Raw genomic sequence first — 15,893 nt, forward strand, 5'->3', positions numbered from 1 at the left:
AATAATATATTTTTAAAAATATCGTTACATTTCTTTTATGAATTTAATCAAACTTAAAAGAATTTAATTTAAAAATAAGTCAAAATACGATATGAAATGGAGGGACGAATATTCTTTAAAATTTAGGGTCATAAGTAACAAATAATAGTCATAATAGTTGTTTATCGAAGACCGTCTTATAATATATAAACAAGCCAGTTAGTTTTTTTGCCATGTTTTACTTGACTCACTTTGTCATGGTATCAATCGATTCTGTTTTTTCTGTACATCTTTTCCCTACCAGTAAACATGGGGTTTCCTTTTGCTAATCCTTCTGCACTGTTGTCTGCCTATGTTGTTGTTTTCTTTTACTAATCACTAATCATCCTTGCTAGTACAACTATGCATGACTGTGATAGCTTCTTACTTTCAGGTACTCAAGGTCGGAAGGTCCCCTTTATACTCAAGATGATGATCCTGATCCCAGGCGAGGATATCAAGAATCCACGAGAGGTTTTAAGAGCATCCTAGCAGATGCTCCATTCGGTACTCCATCTGAGATTTAGCGCACGAAAGTGAAAATCGGAGCTCCAGCAGACACACCATCGAATCATCCAAAAATAGAGGATACGCAAAAACGGAGAGAGGAAGGCCAAATATAGCGTTTCTCTCTCCAAACGTCATATCGCAACGGCCGCAGCTCCCGCCCCTATCTGAAGTTCCGCAACCTTCTGATGAACCCTGAGTTCCTCTCAACACTCAAGGCTGATGTTGGCCCGATCTTTCGGTGAGTTGTGATAACTACGATTTGGGAGAAACGTTGACGATCCGACTACAACCGTACGAGACGTTGTGTTGCGCCTTAGCGATCGATACACCTCTCCGTGGGTTGTTGATCTTGCCGGTGCAGATCAACCCTATTCCTGCAAGCAAATCGAAGAAACAAGCAAGAACAAGAATAAAGCAATCTGATATTGCAAATAGGAATTTAATACAAATGATAAGTTGGGGTTTCGAATACAAGCAGACGGACGGTCTGGCCGACACGCGCGCTGCAAGCGAAGTAGCAATGGCTAAACTTTCATCTAAACAAAACCCGAGAAACCCTGAAGGGGTAACTAGCTATATATAGGGGTGGGAGGACGACCTAGGGGTGCCTAGGGTCGTGCTCCACCAGCTTGGGGCGCACCCCACATGGGCCCCACCTGGGCCGGGGTCCCAATTGAAGTTACAAGCCCATAGGCCCATTATAGGTGATGCAACACCTTGTTCCTGTGATTCTGGCCACACGAGATAGAATTCAGAGAAGAGGCTGGATCCGTTAGAAAGAGGGCTCCGAGAGCTTTCCATCAAGTACTCACGGGCCGAAAACGGAGGTCGTATGCAGATTCGGTGGCCGTTTGAAGTCAGCAGTGTAGTAGGTGGCCGAATCGGATTCCAGCACTTGGAGTACTTGATCTCGATATCTTCTTGTTCATCCATGATGTGAGCAATGGTTGCATCCGTGGTAGCCATGGTCACATCATCCTCCCCTTCTTCACGGAAAACCGTCCTCGGTTTTTCCATATGGTGCTCTTTGCGTAGTCCATTTACAACAACCTGTTTCTTCCAATCAAAACAAGGCAAACTCGAGACAATTTGGTTAGCAATAACATTTTTCTCTAGCTTGCATATTTTATCCACATGTACAGGAGGTTCTAAATCCGAGCAGATGTAAACTCTATGCACAAAATATATTCCAAGATCATTATATTCACCAAAGATGTGAAATATAACATTGGTTGGATATGGCAAATCAGACTTAGCAAATAATTTCTCCTTGAAATTATCGAGCTCACAAAAATCATCAAACTGAACATAGCCCAAAGTATTTAAAGAAGATCTCAATTCACGCTCCTCTACTTCATTAGCAATGTGAACAACATGCTTAAAATCAGTGCAGTATGAATTAACAGTAGGAATAGCATGTTCATTCACAAGTTGTGGCATGGATATAAGTGAAGCATTATCGCATAACTCTTCTTTATCACAAGGAACAGCAAACAAATCAATTTGTGACAAAGGAATCTCAGCAGTTGGTTCCACTAATGGTTGCTCTGCTATAGCATGAAAAGTGGACAAATTCAATTCATTAACAACACACTCACCTTTATTAATTTCAGCACCATTAAGTTTACCTTTGATGCCCTCTTCAGATAATGGAGGTGCCTCGACTTTGAGTGTGATCAATGGGACTGGCGGCTCTTTCATGTCTCTCTCCTCCTTTTCATGATTATGCACTTCCTGCAAATGGTTAGTAATAGAAGACAAAAACATAGCATGTTGCTTCTTCATGTCCTCCTCTATTTTACTTTCAGCATTGCAAGCAAGTTGTAACAAATGAGAAAGAGATGTATATCTTTGACAATCAAGCATGTCCTGAATTTCTTTGTTAAGCCCACATAAAAACCTCAATTCTTTAGCTTCTTCGCATTCATCTAAACCACAACGTAATAAACAAGCTTGCATATCATGATAGTATGAAGTAACAGTTCTGGTATCTTGTTTTAAACATTGCAGTTTATTGAACAAAATGTCAGCATAATACATGGGAACATAAACATCTCTGAAATATCGTTTCAGGTCTTTCCAAGATTGTGGTATTTTGTTATGCCTACAAAGATGTTTCCAATCATTAGAAGCATGTTTAATTAAAACACTAGAGGCACACATAACCTTTTGTTTCTCCGACAAGACATGCTTTTGAAATTCACTATCAACCGCTAGCTCCCAATTAATGTAAGCACGAGGATCATAGTCTCCCTCGAAATAAGGCAGTGCAGATTTGATCTTACCTAGAACATCATCACTTACCTCATAATGGTCATGTTGATCCCTCCTCATGTCTCGACGAAGATATCGATGTTGAGCGCAGCTATCCCCAATTATCTTGCGTATCCCTGCCATTGTTAGTAGAAAACAAGAAACATACACAAAAATATGCGCGTTCCTATTAACTACTAGGTAGTGGCAGCTCAAAAATCGCACACACTCAAGCTTTTAACCAAGCTCTTACAAGATCTTACCAATGCAAGTGGAATGGTGACATACACCGACTCAACCAAGCACCCCAATGAAGGTTGGATGTATCGATGCCTTGGCAAACACTTGCGGTACAGCTGTAATCAAATATGTGGAGCTCTGGGTAGGCTTAAATATGTAGCAAAGGAATAGCAAATGCTCAAATCAGATAATGCAAAGTTGAATAATTGTTCAAAGTCAAGTATCGTGCTGGTCCTAGGCTAGAACGTACTAGAGACGCGAGCCTAGACACAAACGATACCACAAGATAGCACTAGGAACAACTCATGCACAACTCTGATATATGAAGTTCAGCTCAAACATAACAGTATTTTCTCTTTTCTTTCTTTCTTCTTTCTTCTTTTCTTTTTTTTTCTTTCCTTTTCTTTTCTGTTTTTTTTGGTGCGGCTTTTTTTTTCTTTTTTTTTTTGCACCTTTCTACCTTTTTTTTCACTTTTTTCTTGATTTTTTTTTAACAAAAACTGACTCAAGGACCTTAATGTAAGATTACAGGGACTCAAACATAAATATAAAATTTACAGGGACTCAAATGTAAAAGTCTAAACCTAAAATTAAAATTATACAAAAAATGGAATGCTGAATTTATGCCGGTTCCGTTTTTCCAAACAGATCTCGAAACCGACACCAAACAAAAATTCGCCAAGGTGTTTGACACAACTCGGAACCGTGGAAGAGAGGGAGGGAGTCGGACTCGGCCAAAGGGGCGAGTGGGACTCGGCCAGGAGGTGGAGTGGATGGCAGCCGAATTTGGTGTATGGGATAAAAAGGAAACTGATTTTTAACCAATCCAATCTACTATATCTTTCCAAAATAATCTTGACTACTTCCAAAATCAGATATGGTAATTCACCTTCCTCCTCTCGTGCACGACAGAGGCACGGCCAAAACAAACACACACAAGGATCGGCAAACTCTAGATGCAACTCAAGAACTCTAAAACTAACCGACAGAAACTTCTGAAAACTACAAAAATAGAACTGTGGCAGCGAGTCGATTCCGTTTTCGTAGGTCCCGACAACAATAGAGACACGGTGGCAGCGACGACTGTGGTACAAAACATGACCAGAACTCGAAACTCTAAACGAACTAGACGCTAAGACCAGCAACACGACGTGACGATGCAACACAAAATTCAACAAAGCAAAAACTGAAAAGAACAATGCAATGGCACAATATGGCTAGGTAAATGATACGATTTTTTTTGTATGGCTATTTTCTGGTTATAGGAAGATAAAAACTCACCGAGCAACGAAAGCTCTGATACCACCTGATGAACCCTGAGTTCCTCTCAACACTCAAGGCTGATGTTGGCCCGATCTTTCGGTGAGTTGTGATAACTACGATTTGGGAGAAACGTTGACGATCCGACTACAACCGTACGAGACGTTGTGTTGCGCCTTAGCGATCGATACACCTCTCCGTGGGTTGTTGATCTTGCCGGTGCAGATCAACCCTATTCCTGCAAGCAAATCGAAGAAACAAGCAAGAACAAGAATAAAGCAATCTGATATTGCAAATAGGAATTTAATACAAATGATAAGTTGGGGTTTCGAATACAAGCAGACGGACGGTCTGGCCGACACGCGCGCTGCAAGCGAAGTAGCAATGGCTAAACTTTCATCTAAACAAAACCCGAGAAACCCTGAAGGGGTAACTAGCTATATATAGGGGTGGGAGGACGACCTAGGGGTGCCTAGGGTCGTGCTCCACCAGCTTGGGGCGCACCCCACATGGGCCCCACCTGAGCCGGGGTCCCAAATGAAGTTACAAGCCCATAGGCCCATTATAGGTGATGCAACACCTTGTTCCTGTGATTCTGGCCACACGAGATAGAATTCAGAGAAGAGGCTGGATCCGTTAGAAAGAGGGCTCCGAGAGCTTTCCATCAAGTACTCACGGGCCGAAAACGGAGGTCGTATGCAGATTCGGTGGCCGTTTGAAGTCAGCAGTGTAGTAGGTGGCCGAATCGGATTCCAGCACTTGGAGTACTTGATCTCGATATCTTCTTGTTCATCCATGATGTGAGCAATGGTTGCATCCGTGGTAGCCATGGTCACATCACCTTCCCCTCCGTCGTCGACTCGTCGTCACCGGCTGGAAGGAGAGGGAGGGGCATACCAGATCTAGAAGATAACGTCGCCGTGGTATCCATGCTCCCTTCCGCCCCTCCATGCCCGTCGCCTACCTCCACCCCTCGGCTATCGCCTGTCTCCACCACGCCCACCGGCCGCCGCCGCCGCCTCCGCGCCCATCTGCCGCCACCGCTGCCTCCGCACCCGCTGCCTTTCACGCGCGCCATCCACCGCCGCTCCACCTCCACACCATGCCGCTTCGCTCCGCCCGCTCGGGCGTATCGGTTCTGTTCGGCTGGAGAAAATGGATGCTGGGGTTGGGGTTTGGTCCTGGGAACGTTGATGTTTATATTTTTTTTTCTTTGCTCTCACAGTAAACTTGGTAGACTGTTGTTAATCAACCTCAATATACGTGAGAGATTAATTAGTAACTATGTGAAGCATGTTTAGCAAATAACATTATTTTTTAACTAATTCAGGCTTAAAAAACATATACATAACAAAGTTGGTTAGAAGATATTATTAAAATATATGAAAGGTGATATGGAGGATGTAATATGGATGATTTGTTGGAGTAGGAATAAATATAGAGAGAGAATCTTTTTAGATGGCCATCCAAACTGAGATATGGAGTACCGAAAACTGAGATATGGAGTACCGAATTTAGATGAGTTGCTGGGCATGCTCTAAGCCAGATGCTAATACTACATATGCATGGCCATCTATTTCACATACTCTCATGATGCAACTATAAAACAACAACATACGTGTTCTTACTTCGTTTTTGTGGTTAATTTCGCCGCATGTTCTTAATGCGTTTTTTTGTGGTTCATGGTATCCATATATGCTACAAGACTACACTAGCATGACTGTGCCGTATATCTCGTATATGTACCATATGTGTTTTGATTGACAGTGGCGTACACCATGTAGCTGCACTAAATTTAGTAAAAAGAAAGAAAACATGCATCTGAATTATTCATATAAAAGAAACACGTATTCATAGACAGATCTGAACTAGTAACGGACAGGCTGAATCTGTAGTGAATCTAGTAGGCAGCGGGTGGTTTGGGCTTGTTGTTCGGTTTGAGGATGAGATCGGCTAGAGGATACCAGATTATTGGTCGCTTATGGGCTTGGACGCCGGCAGCGAAGAAGAGGATCAGGGCCCAGTCCGACATCACGGCCTGGTACACCCTCGGCAAGGGGAGGACGAGGCTCATCACCACGAGCAGCACGCCGCACGAGAGCGCGAAGCCGATCCCCACCGCCGCCGTCTGGAAGTCCGACGATCTCATCGCCGCGCGTGAGGCCGCTGACGCCATCGATCCCCGGCCCCCTCCCGCCGCCGCCGCCGCCGAGAGAATTCCCTTTTTTTTTTCTTTTGCTGATCCTATCAATGTTTCTCTTGGCCCTTGCCCCCCTTCTCTTTCAATCTGTTGCTGTTTAGGTTATCTGATGTTGGTTGGGGTATATATGAACTGGAAAAATATAAATCATGTACTAATCCGTGTCCTAAAACATCTCGGTCCCCGATCTGTTTGGTTATCTGATGCGTATTGGCTCGCGCGCGCGGGTCACGAGGCTGGTCGCTCACCACTCTCCACGCCTCCCGCCATTGCCGTCCAGTTCCTCTCACACGGAGCTTGGCCAGCTCGGCCTCATATAATAGCATATATGTTTTCTCATTATATTATTCAAATATATTAAAATGACAATATAATTTTAAATTTTGTAATAACTTTACAAAACTACTAATGTGCAATATTCATATGGTATTTTATATACGTGTTTGTTATTAATTATTTTTTAATTCCAAATTTTCTGTAAATAATATTTTTATATAGACTATAGGCTCTTCTTCCAATATTATTTATTTTTATTTTTGAATTTTTATTATTTCTAATTGTATTTCTATGTGTACTCTAAACTCATTTTTCAATTTTCTTTAGTTTTTAATTTCGAATTTCAATTACTTCTAAATTGTATTCCTATATTGACTTTAAACTCTTCTTCCCATGTTTTTCTTAATTTTGAATGTTAGTTATTTCTAAATTATATTTTTATACGGACTCTGAACTCTACTTTTAATTTAATTATGTTTATTCCGAATTTTAGTTAGTTTTAATTTCTATATGAACTCTATACTCTACTTCTAATATTTCTTATTTTTTTAATTCCGAATTTCTATTTTTTTAATTGTATTTCTATATGGACTCTATACTCTACTTCTAATATTCTTTATTTTTAATTCTAAATTTCTATTATTTCCTAATTATATTTCTATATGGACTCTATACACTTCTAATATTCCTTATTTTTAATTCCGAATTTCAGTTATTTCCTAATTGTATTTCTATATGACTCTAGTCTCATCTTCTAATATTCCTTATTTTTTAATTCCGAATTTCAACTATTTCTAAATTGTATTTCTATATGGACTCTTGTCTCCTCTTCTAATATTCCTTATTTTTAATTCCGAATTTTAGCTATTTCTAAATTATATTTCTATATGTGTAAGTTCAAGTGCCTTAATTTGGTTTCGGTGATTAATGACACATCTAATTATATGAGACTAACGTTTTTATGAGCCTTTCTTTGACTAGTCTTATTTGGATATGAAAGTAAAAATGATGAGAGGTATGTATTAAAAACTTCACATATTCTAACTTGGTCTCTCTTGTGGATCCAAAATATAGTGTGAGCTCCCTCATTGATCTTGATTGATAATGTGCATATGCATTCCTTCATATCCATATATATATGCACATCTTGAGGGGGAGCTTATTCTATATTTTATTCATTATAAGATCTCTATCTTGATTTGAAATTATCTTTCATCTCATCTTATTGTATTGTTTATATCAGGTTATTATCTATCACAAAAGAGAGAAAAGATTGAAAGATTTTGGATTAAACAATTTGTGTAATTGTTGCTTTGGTGATAGATGATAAATCGATGTTTATGGGATTAACCTCTCTTTTTCATAAGTTGTTAACTAGGTTATTTCCCGATGATGAGATGTGGTAGATATGCATTCTTTGGTGATGGACCTTAATCATGACAAGGATGAAATGCATGGAAATAAAACGATATGTACCACTTCTTATCTCCTTTTTGATAGGTTTATATGTATGATTTTCATGTTATTGTTATATAAGTGTGAGACTAATGTTTACTCGAGTCATATCTTATTTAGTCTAATTTACATTAAGAGCATGGAGATTATGAAGGTATATGTTTTATATTGGTCTACATCATTACTACATATGCCTTCTCTATGTGTATAGGATAAACCCCCCATTGGTTCTTCTTTACTTATGCATACACTTGTCTCTCTTGTATATTTCTTTGTATGCATATACTTAGGGGGAGCAAATCCTATACATTTATTGTGTATGTTCTAGATCCATGTTGTTCACCTATTATTTATATCGGATCTTTGCACTTGAGCTTGCATACGGGTATATGACACTTGAGGTGTAAATGAATACTCAACAAACATATCCATATCTTTCATATGCAACCGGTTGGTCATCAAGTGAAGGATGACAACCGATTTGTTGAGACTAATGTTCTCCTTTGAGATGTGAAAAGGAATAGGTTCCATCGTAATGAGGCTAATGGATGACAACATGGGTTGATGGTCACCAAGACAAGGACATCGCCATGTTGACAATAGTGAAGTCAAGATTGTGATGAGAAGAAAGGCTTGACAAAGGATGGTCAAGACCTCGGGATAAACATGGTTCAAGCAAATGGTCACGAGTGTTGATCTTGGCTCAAGCATTGACCCCAAGTTGGATGGCGCAAGGCAAAGATATAATAGAACTAAAAATGTTTTCTTAGTCTTTTCCCGGTCTTGGTGTTTGGTGTAGACCGGATTTGCTAGATAGGCGCCGTACTATCAAGAGGGGTCTATGAAGCGAGCATGTGGATGATCTTGTGCCATATTAGTTCATATGCATATAGGTGTATTTTGTGGGCTTGTCTAGACAAGTGTGGTGAGTTTTATCAAGTCCCAAACAAAGAGAGAAGTGGGCACATCCTATAGGTTTGGGTAGCCTCATGTGGTTATGTCCGGTGGAGTATCCTTTGGAGTGTGAGCTATTTCTCCCTGATAAAAGTTGTGTTTATTGGATGGATTGTTCATGGGTTGGATAGCCCTTTGAATAAGCTTTCCATATAGTCCAAGAACGCCAAATTCCGAGATCCGAGTCAAGAGATATCGTCGTTTTACTAACGGTTGGTTGTGCTGAAAAGTGACCTGCGGTCTGACCGTAGGCCTTAGGTCGGTCTGACCGGGGCTGTTAGCCGGTCTGACCGGTGTGGTAAGGCCGGTCTGACCGGCCCTACTGGTCTGTTGCACTGGTCTGGTTTTTGGTGGCGATACAGAGCCGCCAGAGCCGCAACCGGTCAGACCGAGCCGACGGCGGTCTGACCAAGCCGTGGACGGTCTGACCGGCCACTACACTGCTGTCAGACCGGCCAGGTTGAGTGGGCTCAATGATTGCCCTGTAACGGCTAGTTTTCTAGCCGTTACAAAGTAGTCCGGTTTGACCGGCCACTCTATGGCGGTCTGACCGGCCGAGCACAGAGTTGGGGATTTCGACTCCAACAGCTAGTTTAGGTGGTTGGGAGTATATATACCTACTCCCCAGCAGCAAGATTAAGGTTTTGGCACTCCATTGCATTATCTTGAACCTTTGCAAGAGCTCTCACATCCTTGTGAACTTAGTTTATCTAGTGATGTGTTAGAGAGTGGGATAAGCCAATCCAAGTGCATTGCTTCATTGTTATAGCTAGTGTGGCACTTGATCATCCTCAGCAAGCATCCTAGACTTGTTACTCTTGGAGGTTGCCGCCTCCTAGACGGCTTGTGGAGGTGTTGCCCGGTGACCTCTCCGAGGAGATTGTGGAGGAGGCCCGACGCCGGTTGTGAGTAGTTTGGAGTTCACCAACTTCGGAGTGAAGGAAGAACTACTCTAGTGATCGAGGCTTGGGTAGTCCTCTCCGTGGGCCGGCTCCCACCTTGCCCACCTCTTGACGAAGGGGGCGTGCGGTGGCTTCGTGGTTGAGCGGTGGAGTTGGGCTCGCCTCAACGGGGATTAGGAAACCAGCGAGTTTCCGAACCTCGGTGAAAAATCCCTCATCTCTTGTCCCATTTATTTGTTGCATTTACATTTGAGCAAGTTTACATAGTAGAGCTTATTTGTGCTATTATCACCCTAGGCTTGCAAACCTTAACATAGAGTAGCTTCTTTGTGCACTTACGTGAGACTAGTTGATTTAGGTTTTGAATTGTGCAAAACCGTTTTGATTTACGCTTCCGCATACAAAACTCGATTTTAGCCAAAAGTTTTAAAACCGCCTATTCACCCCCCTCTAGTCGGCCAAAAGTTTTAAAACCGCCTATTCACTCCCCTCTAGTCGGCCTCCTTGATCCTACAATATGGACTATGCTTTTTTCTTTTTCTTTTTCTCCGATTAATGTGAGAATTTATAGGTCATGAGAGCGAACGAGGAGACTCCTTTTTCTATTTCTTTAATAATATAATAGATTTGGACAGGCCCTTGTTCAGATTTATTGGACTAGTATATATTCTATCCAATTCCAAATTGATGCGTTGAAGACGCCTGCTGAGGTGTGATAGAGTAGGTAGACGATCGATGACATATTTGCGGATTTGCCTCTCGGACTTTATTCTCAACACGCGCATTTCTCTCACGACCACTCACACAAAGGGAATTTGATTTGAGTGTTGTGGAGTAGGTCAATATATAAGATGAAAGGCCTTGCGGACAAGATGCAGTCCGCAGGAAAGCACCTTGATGATGATCTCGTCTCCTACATCCTTGCTAGTATGGATGTTGATTTTAATCCGGTGGTGACATCAGTTGCAAACCGGACTAAAGCTATCACTGTGGGTGAACTCTTTGCTCGACTTGTTAGCTTTGAGACTCGTATGGAGTCGTGGAGGCTTTCGACCGCAGGCAAGGTGGTGACTGCGGCCGCGGACGTCGGCGCGACAATAACATTCATCCCATGGAAACAAATATTAATTGTTAGATTTGTCATTATAATTGCTTCCAAATTATTTCTCCTTCCATTTTATTCATATTATAAGATACTTTGATTATTTTTTCAAATTTTTAAGTTTAACCAAGTTAACATGGAAAAAAAGCAACACATATAAAATTAAATTAGTTTCATTAAATCTAACACTAAATATATTTCTTAATAATTTTTTTGGGTTAAAAATATTGTTATATTTCTTTTATGAAGTAGTCAAACTTAAAAAGATGTCAAAATGTATTCTGATATGAAACAGAGGGATGACTATTTTTAAAAAATTTAGGGTCACAATTAACAAATAATAGTCATATACTATGTTTATTAAAGACCGTCTTATAATATATAAACAAACCTGCATTTTGGATTTGATCGATTGATTTAGTTGTGAGGGAAAAAACCCCATTAATCCGTACCACCTCCTCCAAAAAATACTCAATCCTTGATACTCTGTAATAAATATGGCCATATATATTGCTAAATACAGTCTGCGGTCTGCCTATACTTTTGATTTTTTTTTCAAACCACCCTGTTAGGGGTTAATTAATCTAACCATATAATGTGTGGTCCAAAACCGATACACGCATCATCGCAGGGGAGAGGAAACGGCTCAAGTGTGTACTGGTTGCCAGCATGTTTGACTTGGAGCTTCGATTATTCTATGCGTGTCTTGTACCCAACGTTGCAGTTGCACTGCCACCGAGGGCAGCAACTTGCCACAAACTTTCTTTGCCCTAATTTGGTACGAGCACCAAGGGATTAGACTAATTAAACCTATTGAGAAACCGGTCACTAATCGTTAACTACCTCTACGTATACTCTAAAAACCTCGTGAACAGTCACTGGCATGTAGAACCAATTACGCCTAACCTGCCAACAAATACTATAACGTTAGTGTGTCTAGCTCCGTAAGAGCAAGAAGAATAATAGTAAGCTATAAAACTGATATAAGCTATAGTAAGCTATAAAATTGATATAAGCTTATGTGAAAAAGAGAAGTAACAAAAAAAATAAATAAAGAATATTGGCTGTTATGCAAGAGCTAGTTTAACACGTGTTGCAAGACAAATATATTAAATGTATAAGTAAGAGAGAAGAAGAAAAATTAAAGCTAATCTTATAACTAATCTATCATATATGTTGGTTTTAAAATGGGCTAAATGAGTTTACAATTAAACTTGCTATAACAAACATATTCTCGTAATAAGATAAGGTGAGAACACATGACAGCCGCCGACCAACTAATTAAGCCCCAAACATGAGACAAAAACGACCTCGAATTAATCATGGGTGGCAAGTGCGAGCCTCTGACAGAATAATTGGACCTCAAATCGATCGCTTAGTTAGGATTTATTTCTGACTTGTGATCTGCGAGCGCTGTGAAGGTGGGGGGTGATCTTGATTTGTTTAGCCCAGCTGTGGGGCAAGATCCTAAGCTGGCTGGGTTTAGCAGTTTTCAAACGCTTAAATAATGCGTCGCCGGGTTTGGTGATTAGCGCTGGGAATCTCTTCGCAGATGGGAACAAAAGTCCAACACGACACCACACAGGGCAATCGGGGGCAGCGTCCTGCCATTTTCCGCTGAAAATTTTGATCGGTGGTTGACCCCTCTTCCGTGTGTGGGACACGGGTGAAATTAAACGGCATTACGTCCATGGAAATGGTTCTCGATTGATCGGTAGTTTTCGTATTTTATGAATTCTACAAATTGACTTTATATAGATGTTTAAAAATTTATTTTACTTTTATAGAAATTATGTTTGATCACTCAGCAATTTCTGTTTCGTTTATATTTGACATTCTCCCTCCGTAAAAAAACATAGTATTAGAATGTGATAACGACTCTATAAGAATGTCCAAATTCTTTGTATTATTATATGCCACATCTTAGCACAAGGTTGTTTTTGTTTTTTTTTTGACGAATAGAGTAGTGCGCAGGGGTGCGGTACTCTCTATAGTCGTCGCAGCTTTCGATTGTGTAACAACAGGGCTCGTTTGAAACACGAGAGGGGAATTACTGTCAACGATCACTGTGAAAAAAAGCCTGTAAATTTTCTCGCTGTCGCGAGCACTAGCAACGCACTCGCGACTCACACATGTGTGTGTGGCACGCTTTATGGTGGCACGCGTGCGTATGCTAGGGCTAGGAAGGTCTCGCAGGCAGGCAGGCAACGAGAGGCTTTTCTCCTCTATAAAAAGTGGTTACTGTGCAGAGGTCAAGCCACACACACACACACTGATACACAGATCGGCAGAAAGGAAGGAGAAGCAGCCAAGCAGAGGCCCCGGTCTTGTCACCGGAAAGAGAGAAAAAGAGAAGTGAAATTGAGGAAGAGGAGGAGAATGTGATGGCGCAGCAGCAGCGGCGGCGGCGGCGCGGGGGCTCTCTCGCCGTGCTCCTCCTCCTCCTCCTCCTCGCGGCGCTGCTGCTCTCCCTCTCCCTCCTCGCTCGCGTCGACGCCGCCGCCACGGTTTCGTCAGGTAGTACTCTGTTGCGCTATACCTCGCCGTCGCCGGCCGGCCGTGCTTCTCCCTCTTCTTTCGGTTTGCATCGTCGTCGTCGCCGTCGTTGCGCTCATGCCCGTGGTTCTTTCTTTCTTTCTTGCAGCGAATCTCGATTGGAATGAGGGAGAGGTGGCGGTGGCGACTCCGCTAGGACAGGTTTGCCTGCCTTCCCAGTTCTTGAATCTTTGATCATCTATGTGCATCCTCTCCTCCTGATTACGCTACTCTTTAATTAATCTTGTTTTTGCTGTGACAGGAGGCGGTGGCGGCGGCGGAGGAGGAGGGTGACCGGCCGCCGGAGAGGGTGGAGATGGAGTCCATCAACGACTACGGCCAAGCCAGCGCCAACAACCGCCACAACCCGCATCCGTGACATGACCTGCCAACCGGAGCTGGATCTTAATTAGCTACTACTAGTTAATTATCTATGCAATGTTCTCCTCATTATCTAAAAAAAATGTAATGTGTTCTCCTCAGTATAATACTCTCTCCGTCCTACAATATAAGAGATTTTAATTTTTTATTTGTAACGTTTGACCACTCGTCTTATTCAATTTTTTTTGCAAATATAAAAAACGAAAAGTTGTGCTTCAAGTACGGTAGATAATAAAGCAAGTCACAAATAAAATAAATAATAATTTTAAAAAATTTTGAATAAAATAAGTGGTCAAACGTTACAAACAAAAATTCAAAATCCCTTATATTATAGGACAGAGGAGAGAGAGTACTTGTTAGTGCCAAGCTCACACACCACTCTCCCTGCTGGTCAACCTGTACTTGTAGAGGCATGCATGTACCTTCACCTTTGCTTCGTTTTCGTATTAGAAAGAGAGATCAAGAGAAGCATCGATTTCTAGCTTTGTACTTTCGAGTTCGTATTAGCTGAAAGGGACAAAATCTGAAGATGCAGGCAGTACATTTGTCACTCGCAGGGGAAAAAAGTGCATCGACTAAATTTGACCCAAAATTAATTCAGCAGCTTCAGTCACAACTAAAAAGTTCAGAGAGCTTGGGAGCTGAGCAGAACAAACAATTCTTGCAAACGTATGTAAGTTGAGTCCGCCCCAATTCATGCAAGTTTCTAGCATCTATAGCTTCTTTCATAATTAAAATCTCCCCACAAACAACCCAGCTTTTCATCCGATGATGAATAATGCTGAGATCAAGGCCAAAGCGGTGACTGGTGATGACGCCAACCGGCGGATGGAGCAGCCGCTATCCTGACTCTGCTCGGACCAGGGGCTCTTATGCAAATACTCAGACGCTACCATTGGTAGGCTGGTAGCGATCCAATGTTTTGCAAAGATTTTGCTTCTCTCATCTCTTGCTTTTGGTTAAATCTTATCTCTCAACTCTAAAACTGGGTATAACATCTCCTCTAACTTTAAAAACCGATGTAAATTAACACCTTTAGTAGTTTTGAAACGGTTTCTGCTCACGTGGTTGGTCAACTGGTCCACGTGTGTTGATGTGGCATCCCGTTATCAAAGAAATTGAAAATAAAAGTGGGGCACACAAGTAAGTGACAAGAGTAAAATTTTAAAAATTGTGAGGCCCACTTGTTAGCCCACTACTCCCTTCTCAATCTTGACGTGTCACCGCTGGCGGCAGTGGACAGTGACGGTGATGACATGCATCACCCACAATGACAACGAGCACTGCCGTCGCACACGCTGTCCCATACTCGTGCTTGAAGAGCCCCCCGTGGCGGCGTTGAAGTTGGGTCCGGAGACGGCAGTGTGGTTGGCGACGGCAGGGGTAGCAAGGGAAAGAGAGTAGCGAAGAAGATTTACTGCTTCCCCATGCCACCGGCCTGTCTCACCTTCTGAGCGTCCTGCTGATATGAGAGTATCACCTACCTCTGATTGGCTCGCCAGGGAAGAGAGGAAAGAGAAAGAGGAGGAGAGGTGAGGAAGAAGATGAAAGAGGAGGAAGTCATTGGCATGTGGGTCCCACCTGCTGACTCAGTGAGTCAAATCTGCCACATCAGTAGAAACCACTCCCCAAACACCCAAGGAGTTGATTTACGCCGGTATTCAAAGTTGAGGGAGGCGTTAAACCGGTTTTGCGGTTGAGGGTTGTGATTCAATCAGAACCAGAGATGAGGGAGGCCAAATAGACTTACTCATTTTGCAAAATGTCGTACACTGGCTTTAATGGGCTAGGCCCACTTGTCCATTGG

At 41.9% G+C, this 15,893-nt stretch overlaps 1 protein-coding gene and 1 non-coding gene across 2 annotated transcripts; both read left to right on the forward strand.

Annotated features, from left to right (window-relative positions):
• The first annotated feature begins 10,958 nt into the window (after nt 1–10,958).
• LOC112937697 (small nucleolar RNA Z247) lies at nt 10,959–11,094 on the forward strand. The gene has a single exon (XR_003240359.1). It is a non-coding gene; the product is annotated as a small nucleolar RNA Z247 (small nucleolar RNA).
• Nucleotides 11,095–13,429: 2,335 nt separating this feature from the next.
• On the forward strand, nt 13,430–14,575 carry LOC4326202 (uncharacterized). Its single transcript, XM_015779114.3, has 3 exons — nt 13,430–13,687; nt 13,815–13,867; nt 13,968–14,575. The coding sequence occupies exons 1-3, from the start codon at nt 13,555–13,557 to the stop codon at nt 14,082–14,084; spliced, it is 303 nt and encodes a 100-aa protein (XP_015634600.1). The 5' UTR covers nt 13,430–13,554; the 3' UTR covers nt 14,085–14,575.
• The last annotated feature ends 1,318 nt before the right edge of the window (nt 14,576–15,893 follow it).

This window comes from Oryza sativa, chromosome 1 (assembly GCF_034140825.1).
Source record: "Oryza sativa Japonica Group chromosome 1, ASM3414082v1".
In the NCBI taxonomy this organism is placed as follows: domain Eukaryota; kingdom Viridiplantae; phylum Streptophyta; class Magnoliopsida; order Poales; family Poaceae; genus Oryza; species Oryza sativa.